This window comes from Solea solea, chromosome 18 (genome assembly GCF_958295425.1).
Source record: "Solea solea chromosome 18, fSolSol10.1, whole genome shotgun sequence".
Taxonomy (NCBI): Eukaryota; Metazoa; Chordata; class Actinopteri; order Pleuronectiformes; family Soleidae; genus Solea; species Solea solea.
This window is the reverse complement of record NC_081151.1, coordinates 23,854,799-23,870,498: the sequence shown is the minus strand read 5'-3', so window position 1 is coordinate 23,870,498 and position 15,700 is coordinate 23,854,799. Positions and strand designations below refer to the sequence as shown.

At 43.3% G+C, this 15,700-nt stretch overlaps 1 protein-coding gene across 2 annotated transcripts in view; it reads right to left on the bottom strand.

The window, feature by feature from the left end:
- Positions 1 to 779: 779 nt before the first annotated feature.
- Positions 780 to 15,700, bottom strand: part of prkd1 (protein kinase D1) — a 21,162-nt gene continuing 6,241 nt past the window's right edge. Inside the window, exons 2-21 of one of the 2 annotated variants that reach the window (XM_058615216.1) lie at positions 15,692 to 15,700; positions 11,919 to 12,050; positions 11,676 to 11,845; positions 10,838 to 10,861; positions 10,527 to 10,737; positions 10,166 to 10,243; positions 9,863 to 10,064; positions 9,672 to 9,795; positions 9,513 to 9,590; positions 9,269 to 9,433; positions 9,072 to 9,183; positions 8,604 to 8,656; positions 6,282 to 6,354; positions 5,085 to 5,191; positions 4,523 to 4,684; positions 4,325 to 4,423; positions 3,744 to 3,904; positions 3,524 to 3,630; positions 2,751 to 2,836; positions 780 to 2,346 (exon numbers count right to left, since the gene is read on the bottom strand). The exon at positions 15,692 to 15,700 is cut by the window's right edge and continues 130 nt beyond it. In XM_058615216.1, coding sequence (XP_058471199.1) covers positions 2,134 to 2,346; positions 2,751 to 2,836; positions 3,524 to 3,630; positions 3,744 to 3,904; positions 4,325 to 4,423; positions 4,523 to 4,684; positions 5,085 to 5,191; positions 6,282 to 6,354; positions 8,604 to 8,656; positions 9,072 to 9,183; positions 9,269 to 9,433; positions 9,513 to 9,590; positions 9,672 to 9,795; positions 9,863 to 10,064; positions 10,166 to 10,243; positions 10,527 to 10,737; positions 10,838 to 10,861; positions 11,676 to 11,845; positions 11,919 to 11,958 — 2,265 coding nt within the window. In that variant the 5' untranslated portion in view covers positions 11,959 to 12,050; positions 15,692 to 15,700 and the 3' untranslated portion in view covers positions 780 to 2,133. The remainder of the gene's footprint in view (positions 2,347 to 2,750; positions 2,837 to 3,523; positions 3,631 to 3,743; positions 3,905 to 4,324; positions 4,424 to 4,522; positions 4,685 to 5,084; positions 5,192 to 6,281; positions 6,355 to 8,603; positions 8,657 to 9,071; positions 9,184 to 9,268; positions 9,434 to 9,512; positions 9,591 to 9,671; positions 9,796 to 9,862; positions 10,065 to 10,165; positions 10,244 to 10,526; positions 10,738 to 10,837; positions 10,862 to 11,675; positions 11,846 to 11,918; positions 12,051 to 15,691) is intronic. The other variant, XM_058615217.1, reaches the window with a different exon arrangement.

The following is a 15,700-nucleotide window of genomic DNA, read 5'->3' as shown; positions in this document are numbered from 1 at the left end:
TACAAACTAGATGATAAAGACAGAAACACAACTCTAACACACAAACACACACACACACACACAGAGGCTGTTCCTTCTCTCAGGGCGCCATCTTGTGGTGTCAGTGAATCATAAACTCTGATCTGTTTGTGTTTTTTTCTTCTTATTTATGTCAACATTACAAACAGCTGACTGTGACGAGTGTGTGTGTGTGTGTGTGTGTGTCTCACACACACACACACACACACACACACACACACACACACAGGTGCATCTCAATAAATAAGAACATGGTGGAAGAGTTGACTGATGTCAGGAAACTGGTGTTTTAGATAAAGTCCACACACACACACACAGAGCAGTGTGTGTGTGTGTGTGTGTGTGTGTGTGTGTGGAGCTCTGTGGCCTTCAGCTCATCTGCACTTTTTCATTTTCCACTTGACCTTTGACCTTTTGTTGACCCCATAGATTCTCTACTCTCCAGTCATTTCACCAAACCTGTCCGATCCTCAGATCGCGCTGGAGATGTTCAGAGAGTTCTGGACCATCTTCTCCTGAGCCCAGGTGAGACCAGGCCTCTGACCCCAACCTCTACATATATATATATATATATATATATATATATATATATATATACATATATATGTATATATATATGTGTATATATGTCTGTATATATATATATGCACATATATATACACACATATATATTCACATATATGTGTGTGTGTATATATATATGTGTGTGTATATATAAGTACAATTTTACAAAGGTCTGATAAAATGCCAGTGAATGCATCTTCAGGCTGTTTTAAAATATCTTTAATTTCGACATAATCCAGACAGACAGACTTTTCCAACAGGAAACTGAAGTTCATAAAGCACTCACTCTCCCACACCAAAGCCCATAGAGAAAACCAGTGATTTTAGCTGCAGGGACACAGGAGCTGCTGGTCTACCGCTGCCTCGTGTGGTCACTTTGTGTCACTGAGGTCAATCTAAATGAAATATAATATATAGTATAATGATAATAATAATAATAATAATAATAATAACAACAATAATTATAAATAAAGCAAATTTTACAACATTTAAACTTCAGTGGAATCTTTTTTTTAAAAAAACAAAAAAAACTCATTTACGAAATTTCTCACAAAAATAATAGTTTTTGTGAAACTCACAGATTTAAATGATTTTATCGATCGTTTAAACATTAACCTTAACTTAAACAAATGTTCTTTAAGTCAAAAATCAGAAAAATGTTCTGATTGTGTGAAAAAATTTAATCAAAACCAGAATATTAGTTTTGCTTTGTCATAATTAAATTAAAGTTATGAAATACATGTGAAAATAGATCAGTGATTTCTTTATTTCATTTGAGGTTTTTTTTTATTCTTAAGAAAAAGGAAAAAGATTAAATGGAAATGATCTAATGATGATTATTTTATTTATAATTATCTCTCTTTTTTATTTGATTTTGAAATGTAAAATATATTTTTGATCCACATGCTCATTTATTTAGAGGAAGGCTTTTATTTTGAAGTGGCGGATGCAGTAAATTCTTATGTGATTTTTAAAAATCAATCATCAAATATTTAAAAGAAATTAAATTTATTGTGATTTCAATTTGAAAATAGGGACATTTTAATGATGAGAAACAACAATAACCATTTTTATTATTATTATTATAATAATAATAATAATAATAAGAAGAAGAATAAGAAAACGATGAAAGACTGAGCTGATGTTTGTTTAAAGGGAAACTTCGGTTTTTTTTAGGAGAACGAGCGAGAAACAAACAAACAAACAAACAAACAAACTATCTGTTTAAAGCTTCAGCGTTTGTCCTGACGTTCGTCTGTGACTCATTCTGATGTTTGGAGCAGGTTTGATGTTTGGAGAAGGTTCTGGTGTTTGGAGAAGGTTCTGGTGTTTGGAGCAGGTTCTGATGTTTGGAGCAGGTTCTGATGTTTGGAGAAGGTTCTGGTGTTTGGAGCAGGTTCTGATGTTTGGAGCAGGTTCTGATGTTTGGAGAAGGTTCTGATGTTTGGAGAAGATTCTGATGTTTGGAGAAGGTTCTGGTGTTTGGAGCAGGTTCCTCTTGGTTCCTCTTGGTTCCTCTTGGTTCCTCTTGGTTCCTGGTGTCTCTGGTGCTCACAGCTCACTGACCCTCTCGCTCAGCGTCTCCAGCTCCTCCTGCTCCTGGTACCGCTCTAACCCGAGTCTGCCGCCGCGGGGGCTGCTGGGGTAGTCGAGGCCGCTGAGCTGAGCGTGGTGATGCCAGCGCAGGTCGTCGCTCTCATGCGTGATGTAGCGCTCGTTCATGCGCGTCTCCAGGTTCCTCAGGTCCAGCCACATCTGGTAGTCCTGTTAACATTCACATGAGGTTTGGTTTACTGTCACATGACTTCATCTGTGTGAAATAAAACAAGGATACGGAAGTTTGTAAGCCGCTCACTCTCCCACACCAAAGCCCATAGAGGAAATCAGTGATTATAACATTCCACACACAGGAGTTGTTGATCCATCACTGACTTCTAATTTCAAAATCTTCAGTGACACAAAGTGACCACACGAGGCAGCAGAGGACCAGCAGCTCCAGCTAAAATCACTGGTTTTCTCTGTGGGCTTTGGTGTGGGAGAGTGAGTGGTTTATAAAAGTCTGTCTCACAGTTTTTAAGACGTGATCATGTGACATAGACATCGTAGACTTAAACTGGTCCGTCCTTGTGGTGCCCCTGCTGGCAGGGGGAGGTACTGACGTGTCTCACCTGTAACCAGGGATGACTGAGCGTCTTGTCCACACTGTATCTCTTCCTCATCTTCACCTGCAGCAGGTTGTTGATCAGGTCGATCGCTGCAAGGACGGAGGGAAGAGAAGGAATCAAGGACAAGGGAGGGAGGCAGGAAGGATCAAGTGATGATGAGGATGAGGATGTAGGGTTGTTCACCCTCCTGTCCACCGCCCCCCCGTGGCTCCCTGCAGTGAGAGGCCAGTCGGGCTAATGAGCAAAGCTAACATGATGTTAACATTTCTTCAGGGGTCAGCAGCTCAAACAGCTCTGAGGGCCGGGCCCCTCAGGTCTGTGGGGCCCCCGTCACATGGTATTATGCCCATGAATAGACCCCACCCCCACCACCCCCGTCTGTCTGTCTGTCTGTCTGAGACGTAGAGCTTGGACAAACACTCGTCCCTCTCACGCCTGCAGAGGGCGACATCCGACTTTACCAAAGAAGAAGAAATAATCATAATAATAATAATAATAATAATGATGTAAAATCATCATGATGTTTATACTGTAAACATTAGAAAAAACACAGGAACTTTCAGTAGATTTAGGAACTTTAAGAAGTATATTTAAGTCTTTCTCACTGATCTACAGTCGGTCGTTGTCGGCTCATGACTCTTCAGTGACGAGTGTCGTCATAATCGAACTACAGTCAGAGAAGTAAATGGAGAGTGTGTCTGTGGGCGGGGTTTATCTGTGGGCGGAGTCTGACCCTCACTCATGACTGTGGTCCTGACGGCTCAGACTTCACTCACCTTCCACTGAGACCTTCTTCCAGGGGTGAGGAGGATACATGAAGGCCGCGTTCTGGATCTGATCGTTGATGTCTTCGTCCTCGTTGAACGGAAACGTCCCGCTGAGACTGAAGCAACAAACACACACACACACACACACACGATCATCACTGTTTACATCTCACACCTCAAATCTCCTCAGACGAAGAAGAAGAAGAAGAAGAAGAAGATGAAGAGCGACCTGACGTAGATGATGACGCCGACCGACCACATGTCCAGAGAGCGGTTGTAGCCTTTGTTCCTCAGAACCTCCGGAGCCAGGTACGCCGGCGTGCCCACCACCGAGCGCCTGAACGACTTCTCGCCGATGATCCGAGCGAAACCAAAGTCACAGAGTTTCACCTGCGGCGGGTCAAAGGTCACAAGAAGCTCACATGTGTATCATCGAATATGGGGAAGAATGGCTCAGTAGCGCCCCCCAAGAATGAAGCCTGGTAAGACAAGGCCAAGATGGAACTTGGTGAAAACCTCTCACGGACCACGATGATTCAAAAGGGGCGTGGCCACGGCGAGCGTCAGAATTTTGGCGAATTTGAAGCAGGAAGTGAAATCTGTAACTTTGTCGTACATCTGCTCAAGACTTCACACGCGAGATTAGAGACTCAATCAAGGGCAGAGCGCCACCTGCTGGCACGGCCTGCACAATGCTTTCATTCAGGATTGTTATTCTATTATTTTGACTTTTTCAGAAATATCTTGACAATAATCTGATCCACACACACACACACACACACACACACACACACACACACACACACACACCTGTGGAAAAGAGTCAGCAGAAGCGAGCAGAACGTTCTCAGGTTTCAGGTCACAGTGGACGATGTTCTTAAAGTGAAGGTGACGCAGAGCGACCAGGATCTAAAAATCACACACACACACACACAGTGTTTAGGAGAAGATTTGATGACAGCCAGGTGGCGCTCTGGAGCACAGGTGACAGTTGTGGTGCTGCTGCACCTGCGTGACCAGGAACTTGGTGACCCTCTCGGGCAGTCGTCCTTTCTCACTGGACAGGATCATCTCCAGCATGTCGCCGTGGAGCTTCTCCATGACGACGAACACTCGCTCCGGCGTCTCGAACATGCAGTCCAGGTTGACCACGCCCGGGTGGTGCAGACTCTGCGTGGAGGAGGTGAGACACGGGTTCAACGGGGTCAGTTCTGACTGAGCGCTGAGCGCCCCCTGCTGACGAGGAGCAGCCCGACACACAGACGCTCACTCTCAGTGAAGACGCGGCCGCTTTTCTCTGCACACACACACTTTACAGCAGAAGTAAAACTGACAGGAAATGGTACGCGGTGTGTGCGTGTGCGTGTGTGCGTGTGCGTGTGTGCGCGTGTGCGTGTGCGTGTGCGTTGCAGCAGCAGCTCCTGCAGTTTGAGCAGCGCTGAGATATAACATGGATGTCACACCCCCACAGTGTTGTCACGGTAATGATGTCGTTCTCGACAGGAAGTCTCACTCACTGCCACCAGGTGTGTGTGTGTGTGTGTGTGTGTGTGTGTGTGTGTGTGTGTACCTGCAGGATGGCCACCTCGTTGCGCAGCTGACTCTCTTGTTTTGTGGGGAATCGGAGTTTGTCGATGATCTTGATGGCGACGTCTCGGCCTGACATCCTGTGTTTACCTACAAACACAAGTCTGATTTTATTTAACCAATAAAACTCAAGATGTGTTTTATTTTGTAGGAATAACAACTAAAACTAAAGATAACATAAAAACATGTGTTTTATTTTGTAGGAATAACAACTAAAACTAAAGATAACATAAAAACGTGTGTTTTATTTTGTAGGAATAACAACTAAAACTAAAGATAACATAAAAACGTGTGTTTTATTTTGTAGGAATAAAAACTAAAACTAATGATAACATAAAAACATGTGTTTTATTTTGTAGGAATAACAACTAAAACTAATGATAACATAAAAACATGTGTTTTATTTTGTAAGAATAAAAACTAAAACTAAAGATAACATAAAAACATGTGTTTTATTTTGTAGGAATAACAACTAAAACTAAAGATAACATAAAAACATGTGTTTTATTTTGTAGGAATAACAACTAAAACTAATGATAACATAAAAACATGTGTTTTATTTTGTAAGAATAAAAACTAAAACTAAAGATAACATAAAAACATGTGTTTTATTTTGTAGGGATAAAAACTAAAACTAAAGATAACATAAAAACATGTGTTTTATTTTGTAGGGATAACAACTAAAACTAATGATAACATAAAAACATGTGTTTTATTTTGTAGGAATAAAAACTAAAACTAAAGATAACATAAAAACATGTGTTTTATTTTGTAGGAATAACAACTAAAACTAAAGATAACATAAAAACATGTGTTTTATTTTGTAGGAATAACAACTAAAACTAAAGATAACATAAAAACATGTGTTTTATTTTGTAGGAATAACAACTAAAACTAATGATAACATAAAAACATGTGTTTTATTTTGTAAGAATAAAAACTAAAACTAAAGATAACATAAAAACATGTGTTTTATTTTGTAGGGATAAAAACTAAAACTAAAGATAACATAAAAACATGTGTTTTATTTTGTAGGGATAACAACTAAAACTAATGATAACATAAAAACATGTGTTTTATTTTGTAGGAATAAAAACTAAAACTAAAGATAACATAAAAACATGTGTTTTATTTTGTAGGAATAACAACTAAAACTAAAGATAACATAAAAACGTCTCACCTCCGTAGACGATACCGAACTGTCCTGAGCCCAGAACCTCGTCAGGGAAGATCTGATACACAGAGTTGATGTCCTGAAAAACACAAAGATGTTCAGTCTCTTCTTATGGTTTGAGAAAGGACTCAACCAGGACCAGGACCAGGTCCAGGACCAGGAGCTATTCTCACAGAGCATCTAAATGACACATATTATCATTATTATCATTAAAAAGTCTGAAGAATTAATTAACAGGTCATTTAAATACCTCGTCTTGTCTGCAGGCGGTGATGTGAGGTATGAAGTGTGTGTGTGTGATAAGTTGATTTGTCAGGGGGCGTCACACGCACGCACGCACACACACACACACACACACAGGCACGCACACACACACACACACACACACACGCCTGTAAGCTGAGTGACACTGATGTGAGAGACTCAGTGTCTCATAATGCTTTCAAATGTCACTTTATCTTCAGTGAGTTCATTTGTTTTCTATAGAATCTTGTGTTTTTGTACAAGTCTAATTTATAAAGGAAATGAGTTTAGCACCATTTTAACTTAACTTTCTAGTTAGCTCCATTATCTATGAGATTAGCCTTTTCAACTAGCACTGTCTTTATATTTGTGGTTAGCTGTGTTGCTTATTTTTATGTGTAGCTCTGTGGTTAACTATGTGGTGGTAAGCTCTGTGTTTAGTTCTGTAGTTAGCTCTGTGGTGGTTAGTTCTGTAGTTAGCTCTGTGGTTAACTATGTGATTAGCTCTGTAGTTAGCTCTGTGATTAACTATGTGATTAGCTCTGTAGTTAGCTCTGTGGTGGTTAGCTCTGTAGTTAGTCCTGTGGTTAGCTCTGTGGTTAGCTCTGTGGTGGTTAGTTCTGTAGTTAGTCCTGTGGTTAGCTCTGTGGTTAGCTCTGTAGTTAGCTCTGTGGTGGTTAGTCCTGTAGTTAGCTCTGTGGTGGTTAATTCTGTAGTTAGCTCTGTGGTTAGTTCTGTAGTTAGCTCTGTGGTGGTTAGTTCTGTAGTTAGCTCTGTGGTGGTTAGTCCTGTGGTTAGCTCTGTGGTTAGCTCTGTAGTTAGCTCTGTGGTGGTTAGTCCTGTGGTTAGCTCTGTAGTTAGCTCTGTGGTGGTTAGTCCTGTGGTTAGCTCTGTGGTTAGCTCTGTAGTTAGCTCTGTGGTGGTTAGTCCTGTGGTTAGCTCTGTGGTTAGTTAGTATGACGGTTGTGGGTTTGAAGCCCCTCCCTCCTCAGTTAATCACAGCTGTGATGTTGAAATGTCGCAGCAGACTCCAGAAGACGAAGTTTAGGATCAAAACAAAGTCCTGAACATGAGTTCATGACAGACGACAGAATGAATGAGTGACGATGGAGCTGCTGCAGGTCAGGTGATGAACGTGTGAGGTCAGACGGGAAAACACGGGCGTGACCTGAGCGAGTCCAACGCTGAGCTCATCACCTGCTCCAGCAGCCGTCAGGGTGCTGTTTTTGTGCGGTGCACCCACTGAGTGTGACTACACAGCGTCAGTGATCTGCCACAGCTTTGACACCACAAGTGCAAAATATTTTCTCCTTCACTTGTCTGCAATCACGTCTTCCTCCCCCCTCATCAGCTGACAGCCTAATCTCACACCTCAAGCAAAGAGGACAGAAATACAATATTATGAACCTCCTCCCTGCGTCCCCCTCTCTGCCAGCTCGCTGCCTAATTACCATCCGTTGCCATGGAAACCATTTGGCTGAGTGAGTAATCACAGTAATCTCCATTTCAGGTGCTTGAAGACGCGCTCACCTTGGAGACGGTGAGGGACACGTCTGCGTGGAACTCTGCGTTCTCCGCCGCTAACTTTCGCATGAACAGAGTTTGTGGACGTTTGAATTCTTTGTGATGTAAACGAAACAGGAAGTCATTCTTCTGGGTTTGTGTGTAAAGAAGTTTGTGATATTATGGTCTGTAAGAGGTACTTATACATCGACAGCATCTTTAACCACATCACCGGATACAATCTACTTCAGTCTATACAGTCTATGACGTCTTTAACAACATGAGATAAAGAAGTGACTTTATCTCACTGTGAGACAGACTCACTCTCCCACACCAAAAGCCCACAGAGAAAATCAGTGATTTTAGCTGCTGGTCCTCTGCTGCCTCGTGTGGTCACTCTGTGTCACTGAGGTTAATAGAAATGAATTATTTTAACGCCAAATTGACAAAATCAGACATTTGAACTTAGTGATGGAGGCAGCAGTGGATCAACAACTCCTGTGTGTGTGTGTGTGTGTGTGTGTGTGTGTGTGTGTGTGTCTGTGTCTGTGTGTGTGTGTGTGTGTGTGTGTGTGTACTCACCACATTCTCTTGGATCTGGCAGTTGGACACAGAGATGCTGATGGAAATTTCCTCTGTTGAGACACAAAAGTGATAAGATTTAAAACACAAAATACTCAGATCAATAACACACACACACACACACACACACACACACAGGAGTTGTTGATCCACTGCTGCCTCCATCACTAAGTTCAAATGTCTGATTTTCTAAAATTCGTCTTTTGAAAATCTTCATTCGAATTAAAATCAGTGACACAAAGTGACCACACGAGGCAGCAGAGGACCAGCAGCTCCTGTGTGTGTGTGTGTGTGTGTGTGTAAGATGTTAAAATCAGTGATTTTCTCTGTGGGCTTTGGTGTGGGAGAGTGAGTGTGTCTCACAGTGAGATAAAGACGTGATCACGTTCTTAAGATCTCACAGACTTAAAGTGATAAAACCCTGAACTGTCCCTTTAAAAGTATGACGTGTATCAGCTGGTGACTCACTGTGTCCACTGTGGTGTGAACTGTGGGAAACTCCTGTGGAAACCGCCGGCATCAGAGCGTGTTGAATCGCCATCTCCCACATCCGAGCCACATCCTGGCCCACGCCCCCCACCTGGAGCCACACAACCCAAACAACAAAGACGTCACATGACGTCGCGTGACGTCACATCACGTCACGTGACCTGAGGTCAGCTCACCAGGACGCTGCTGCCGCTCACAGTCGAGTCGCCTCTCAGGTTTTCTCCCACGTAGTAAACCAGCGTCGCCGTGACGATTTCAAAGCAGTGAGGGTTAGCTCCATCAGGAAGAAGAGAGACGTTCTGAGCCGGTTCAAGAGACAGGACCTCTGACAGAGGGATGTCCTGAGGACGAGGAGGACAGGGAGGACCAGTGTGAATAACAGCAGCATCGTGATGAAAGTGAGAGGAAGTTCACGTTTACCTTGTAATATTTACTTCCTGTGTCGCTCTGAAACAACGTGATGCATTTACTGTCCAGACGCCAGTAATGTCTCTTCCTCTGAAAGACACAGACAGACAGGTGAGACACACACAGAGAGAGACAGACAGGTGAGACAGAGACAGACAGACAGGTAGGTACCAGAGTGTCTTTGCTGGTGTAGTGGACCATCCAGCCCTCCTTCATCACGTTGCTCGTCTTCCTCTTTGTGTGTTTGACCGACTGCACCACTCTCATCAGAGGGATGTTGTTACTGGTGGACGGACTGTAGGGGGCAGTATACACGTCAACACCTGCGCATGTGCGTGTGTGCGTGTGTGTCTTTGTTGTACCTGATGGCTCGGTTGGACTCGTCCAGGTCGGGGTCGTGCAGGTCACAGAGGTCACTCGGCCCCGCCTCCAGCAGCAGACCGCCCTCTGAGGTCAGCGCGTCGTCCATGTCGTCCGACAGGCCGCCGCCTCTGTCCATGTCGTGGTCGTCCAGGCAACCCTCCACCATGACCACGTCAGACTCCGCCCCCGGACTGAGAAGCTCTGGAGAACAAGAATCAGTGTGTGGACGTTAGTGTGTGTTTACACATGTGTGTGTGTGTGCGTGCACGTGTGTGTGTGTGTGTGTGTGTGTTCAAACCCGCCTCCATTTCTTGACACCTCCCCCAGGCAGTTGTTGGGCACTTTGGCAGCACATCGTTTATGACAGTTAAATTTACAATCTACGAAAAGAAGAAGAGACGAGAGACACTTTATAAAATCTATACAACGTCACATGATCACGTCTTTATCTCACTGTGAGACACAAACTGAATTCTGTAAACAAGTCCAGAGAGAAGATCAGTGATTTTAGCTGCTGGTCCTCTGCTGCCTCGTGTGGTCACTTTGTGTCGCTGACGTAAATCTGAACAAAGTTCGTCAAAAGCTGAAATCACTGGTTTTCTCTGTGGACTTTGGTGTGTGAGAGTGAGTGGGTGGTTTGTGAAGACGGTCCGTGGTGTTTACCTTTACACTGCAGCCCTTGTCTGAAGAGGCCTTTCAGCAGCTTCTTACAGTGCTGACAGACGGTGGGTCGAGTGTACGAGTGGATGAGGAAGGTGTGAGGAACTTTGACCTTTGACAGCAGGATCTTGTCCAGTTCGATGGGACGGCCGATGTACGACTGGGAGCTGGAGCGACGTTCTCTGCCGGGGAAGTACTCCAACTGGTTCTTCTGCTGCGACCACAACACACACACACACACACACACACACACTGCAGTGAGAGGAGACTTAGCATGAAGTCATTCAACACAAACAAAACTGAGTAAAACGTACCTCCATGCTGGGACTGACTGGAGACTAAACAACAACAGAGAGAGAGAGAGAGAGAGAGGGAAGAAGACAACTGGTTTAAATGTCCCAGGGAGACAAAGACACAAAATAACGTACAATTTAGTCACACAAAAAAGAGTTAACATGTTGTTGCACAACCGAAACTTAGTCTAAAAATATAAATCATTGTTTTGTTTTACGTTAATGTCGTAGTCGTGTTTTACGTTAATGTCGTTGTGTTTTACGTTAATGTCGTTGTGTTTTACGTTTATGTCGTTGTTGTCGTCGTCGTGTTTTACGTTAATGTCGTCGTGTTTTACGTTAATGTCGCCGTGTTTTACGTTAATGTCGTCGTCGTGTCGGCGTGTTTTACGTTAATATCGTTGTTGTGTTTTACGTTAATGTCGTCGTGTTTTACGTTAATGTCGTTGTGTTTTACGTTAATGTTGTCGTGTTTTACGTTAATGTCGTGTTTCACGTTAATGACGTCGTGTTTTACGTTAATGTTGTCGTGTTTTACGTTAATGTCGTGTTTCACGTTAATGACGTCGTGTTTTACGTTAATGTCGTCGTGTTTCACGCTAATGACGTCGTGTTTTACGTTAATGTCGTTGTGTTTTACGTTAATGACGTCGTGTTTTACGTTAATGACGTCGTGTTTTACGTTAATGTCGTTGTGTTTCACGTTAATGACGTCGTGTTTTACGTTAATGACGTTGTGTTTTACATTAATGTCGTCGTCGTGTCAGCGTGTTTTACGTTAATGTCGTTGTTGTGTTTTACGTTAATGTCGTTGTTGTGTTTTACGTTAATGTCGTCGTGTTTAAAGGATGTGACTGACCAGTAAAGCATCGTCGGTGTAGTTAGGCGGGGATGGCTCTGCAGACAGGGGGCGCCCTATGTTGACCAGCCCCCCCGTCAGGGACACGTTGGACGGTCGGCGTCTCTTCATGCCGCTGCAGTTATTTGGGATCTTAAAGGCACAGCGCTTGTGATAGTTCAGACCGCAGCCTGGACACAGAGAGAGGACACGATGAGACAAGTACACTTCATCCATGATGTAACTGAACTGTGTTTTCTGTACCTTCACACTTGAGTCCCTGTCGCACGAGGCCCCACAACATCTCGCCACAGTGGTCGCAGAAGGTCGGCGCTCGGTACGAGTGGACAAAGAGACAGTGTGGACGGATCTGGAAGTCCTCCACTGTGGCTGACGCTGCAGACAAAAAGACCACATATTTATTTTACCACAGTGTTTTCAGCTGTTTCAGTGTGGACGCAGACGTTTCCTGAAAACATGAAAACGGCAAAGTGGTCGCGAGTGATGAGCAGCAGCTGCTTCTGTGTGTGTGTGTGTGTGTGTGTGTGTGTCAGGTGGAACCAGGCCCATCATCACGACCATCTGAGCCCAAACATCCACCAGCTGTTGACACAAAAACTCAGCTGGTTTTCCACTGAAGCACCGCGGCGTCCCGCTGAGACACCGAGCAACAAACTGTCGGAGCTCCCGGAAAATAACAATAATAATAATAATAATAATAATAATAACAATACTGTGGGGCCACACGGTGGTGTAGTGGTTACCACTCTCGCCTTGCTGCGAGAAGACCCGGGTTCGAGCCCCGGTTGGAACAAGGGCCTTTCTGCATGGAGTTTGCATGTTCTCCCCGTGTGTGCGTGGGTTCTCTCCGGGTACTCCGGCTTCCTCCCACAGTCCAAAAACATGCATTGTGGGGATAGGTAAATTGGACACTCCAAATTGACCATAGGAGTGAGTGTGTGAGTGAATGGTTGTTTGTCTCTATCTGTGTGTGGCCCTGCGATGGACTGGCGAACTGTCCAGGGTGTACCCCGCCTATCGCCCGATGTAGCTGAGATTGGCACAGCACCCCCCGCGACCCTCTGGTAGAGGATAAAGCGGTAGATGATGACTGACTGACTGACTGACTGACAATACTGTGAGTAAATGAAAAAAACAAACCTTTTGTTCACTTTCAAAAACAAGACGTGCAGTGGACGTTTAAATCAGGAAATCAGTTTCTGAAACCCGAGGGTTCTATGAAGAGGTCCCAGAGGGTTCCCAGAGAAAAATAAAATGAAATATGAATATAAATGTCACAAAAATGAAAAACAAGAAAGGTAATATACTTAAGACTTAAAGGGATCAAAGACAGACACACATTTCTAATATCAAATAAAATAAAATACGTTAATTAAGTGGCTCTGTGTTGGTGTGGATGGTTCAGTCTGTTACATTAGCATCACAGCGATTAAGTCAACTAGCTTAAATGCTAATGTGTTAGCGATAAAATCTGCTAGCTTCAATGCCAACACATTAGCGATAAAGTCCGCTAGCTTAAATGCTAACGTGTTAGCAATAAAGTCCGCTAGCTTAAATGCTAACACATTAGCGATAAAGTCCGCTATCTTAAATGCTAACGCTAAAGCTAAATTTTGTATAAAAACAACCGGATCCTCAACTCTTACTTGTGATCACACCAAAGCTCTAGGACAAGTGCGTTCAAATACCATCGCTGCGAAAACGACAAAATCGCCTCAGAGTTTAGCTCCACCCACTTCCAATTTTCCACACTTTTTCACCAAACGACTTTCAGACGTAAATTAACACCAGGATTGATGCGGTCGCAGAAACACATGAGTTTTGGGGCAAAAAAACAAGGATCAGAAAGTCTGAACACACAGGAAACAGGAAACAGACAGAAGGAACAGGAAGTGCAAACGCAGCCGAGCAGGTGAAGCACAGGTGGAAAAGAGACGCTCACACACACACAAGGTAACGCTCCCACAAATTCATGTGTTCACGTTTAACTCATGTGACACAGGTGCAACAAGAAGAGATGACAGGAAATGACATCACAACAACAACACAGCGAGTTAGTGGTGACGGTTCACATGTGTGAGAGTGAGTCTCAAGTGTTTGTTTGGCTGGCTCACGTTTCTGGCAAAGCATGATGGGTAATTTGGGAGACGTCTTTTGTGGGTTTTTTTCTTTCATCCAGTTCTCTTATTTTTGCCTCTGTGTGTGTGTGAGTGTGTGAGTGTAAGTGTGTGTGTGTGTTATTTTTGAATCTTTCCCGCTGCTTCTCACGCACACACACACACACACACACACACACACACACACACACACACACACACACACACGTGTGGTCCTCAGCAGAATGCGTCTCTGATTAGACTCATTCTGCCCGCAGGAAATTACCAACATTTATTCAAATTATTGTTTATGGCTTTTGTTTGGAGGCCAACATACGTGAGGAAATCTGAACAACTGTTATTATATGCTTCATAAACTCTCTCTGTGTGTGTGTGTGTGTGTGTGTGTGTGTGTGTGTGTACTCCGTGGTAGAATTAGGAGCATTAAAGCAAAGCCACAGAGAAAATCAGTGATTTTAGCTGCTGGTCCTCTGCTGCCTCGTGTGGTCACTTTGTGTCGCTGACGTAAATGCGAACATAGAATATCAAAGTGCTTGTTTTGATATGGGACGATAAAAACTAAATAAATCTAAAATATCAAAAATGACGAACTTATATATGTGATTTCATTTAACGTTGAATGTAATACATATAATAATGTTATAATTATGACCCAATGTCTTATTATTAGTGTTGTTTAGCTTTATATTCTGTCTTTATTCTATATCACCTCTGTGTTTAAAAGAAGACGAGGTTGTGGGCCATGTTTTTTATTGTAGCTTGATCTCAAGTAGTGATCATTGTCATGTCATTGACTGGGGAGCCACCAGTTTGACACCTCTGTCGTAGACTTAAACTGACGTTGATTTTGTACAGTTTGTCTTTTGTTATGAGGCTTAAATCTGATTTTCATCACACCACACCAAAGCCCAGAGAGTAAATCAGACAGACAGACAGACAGACAGACAGACAGACAGACGTCTTCAGACAGACGAAATCAGTCATTTTAACATCTCACTCACTCACTCACTCACTCACACTCACACACACTCACACACTCACACACACACAAAATTCACACTCAATAAAATCTGTTTCCAGGAAACATCAGGATGTTGTTGTTGTTGTTGTTGTTGTTGTTGTTGTTGTTGTTGTTGTGACCAATCAGCTCGCTTGGCTGGAGCTGCCTATGACATCAGCGCAGGTTCATTTCCTGTTTGTTACTGTGTTGGAGGAGGAGGAGGAGGAGGAGGAGGAGGAGGAGGAGGAGTAAGGAAGATTGTAAATGAGAATAATGAATAATGAAGAGAAGGACAGGAAGACTTTCAGGTGAAGGAAAAGAGGAGGATGAGGGTGAGGAGGAAAATGATGGAAGATGATCCCCAAAGTATCAGTCTCGATAACCCTTGGTCTTGTCCTGGCTACAGTACCTAAGTGGCTTGGTCTTTTGTTGGTCCCAGGCCCTAAAAGACTAAAGGTCTGGGTCCTGTCGTGGTCTAGGTTCCTCAAAGTTATTGTCTTTTCATGTCTCAGTCCTGGTCTTGGTCACTAAAATCTAGGTCTTGTCCTGGTCAGGGTTCCTCGAAGTTTTTGTCTTATCATGGCCTCAGATCTTAAAAGCCTTGCTCTTATCCTGGTAATGGTCCCTAAAAACCTTGGTATCTTCTTGGTCTTGGTCCCTAAAAATAATGGTCTTGTCCTGGTCTTGGTTCTTGAAAGTTTTTGTCTTGTACTGGACTCAGTCCTTAAGAATCCTTATCTTTTGTTGGTCTCTAAAAGTCTGGGTCTTGAAAACTTTAAGAAGAAGAAATTGGTGAAAGAAGGAAGAAGATGTAGAGATGTAAGTGGACAAAGGAAGGAGAAGAGAAACAGCCTATATACGTGGTGTTAAGCCCCTCCCACCTGTGATGTCACGCTCACCTGATAGGA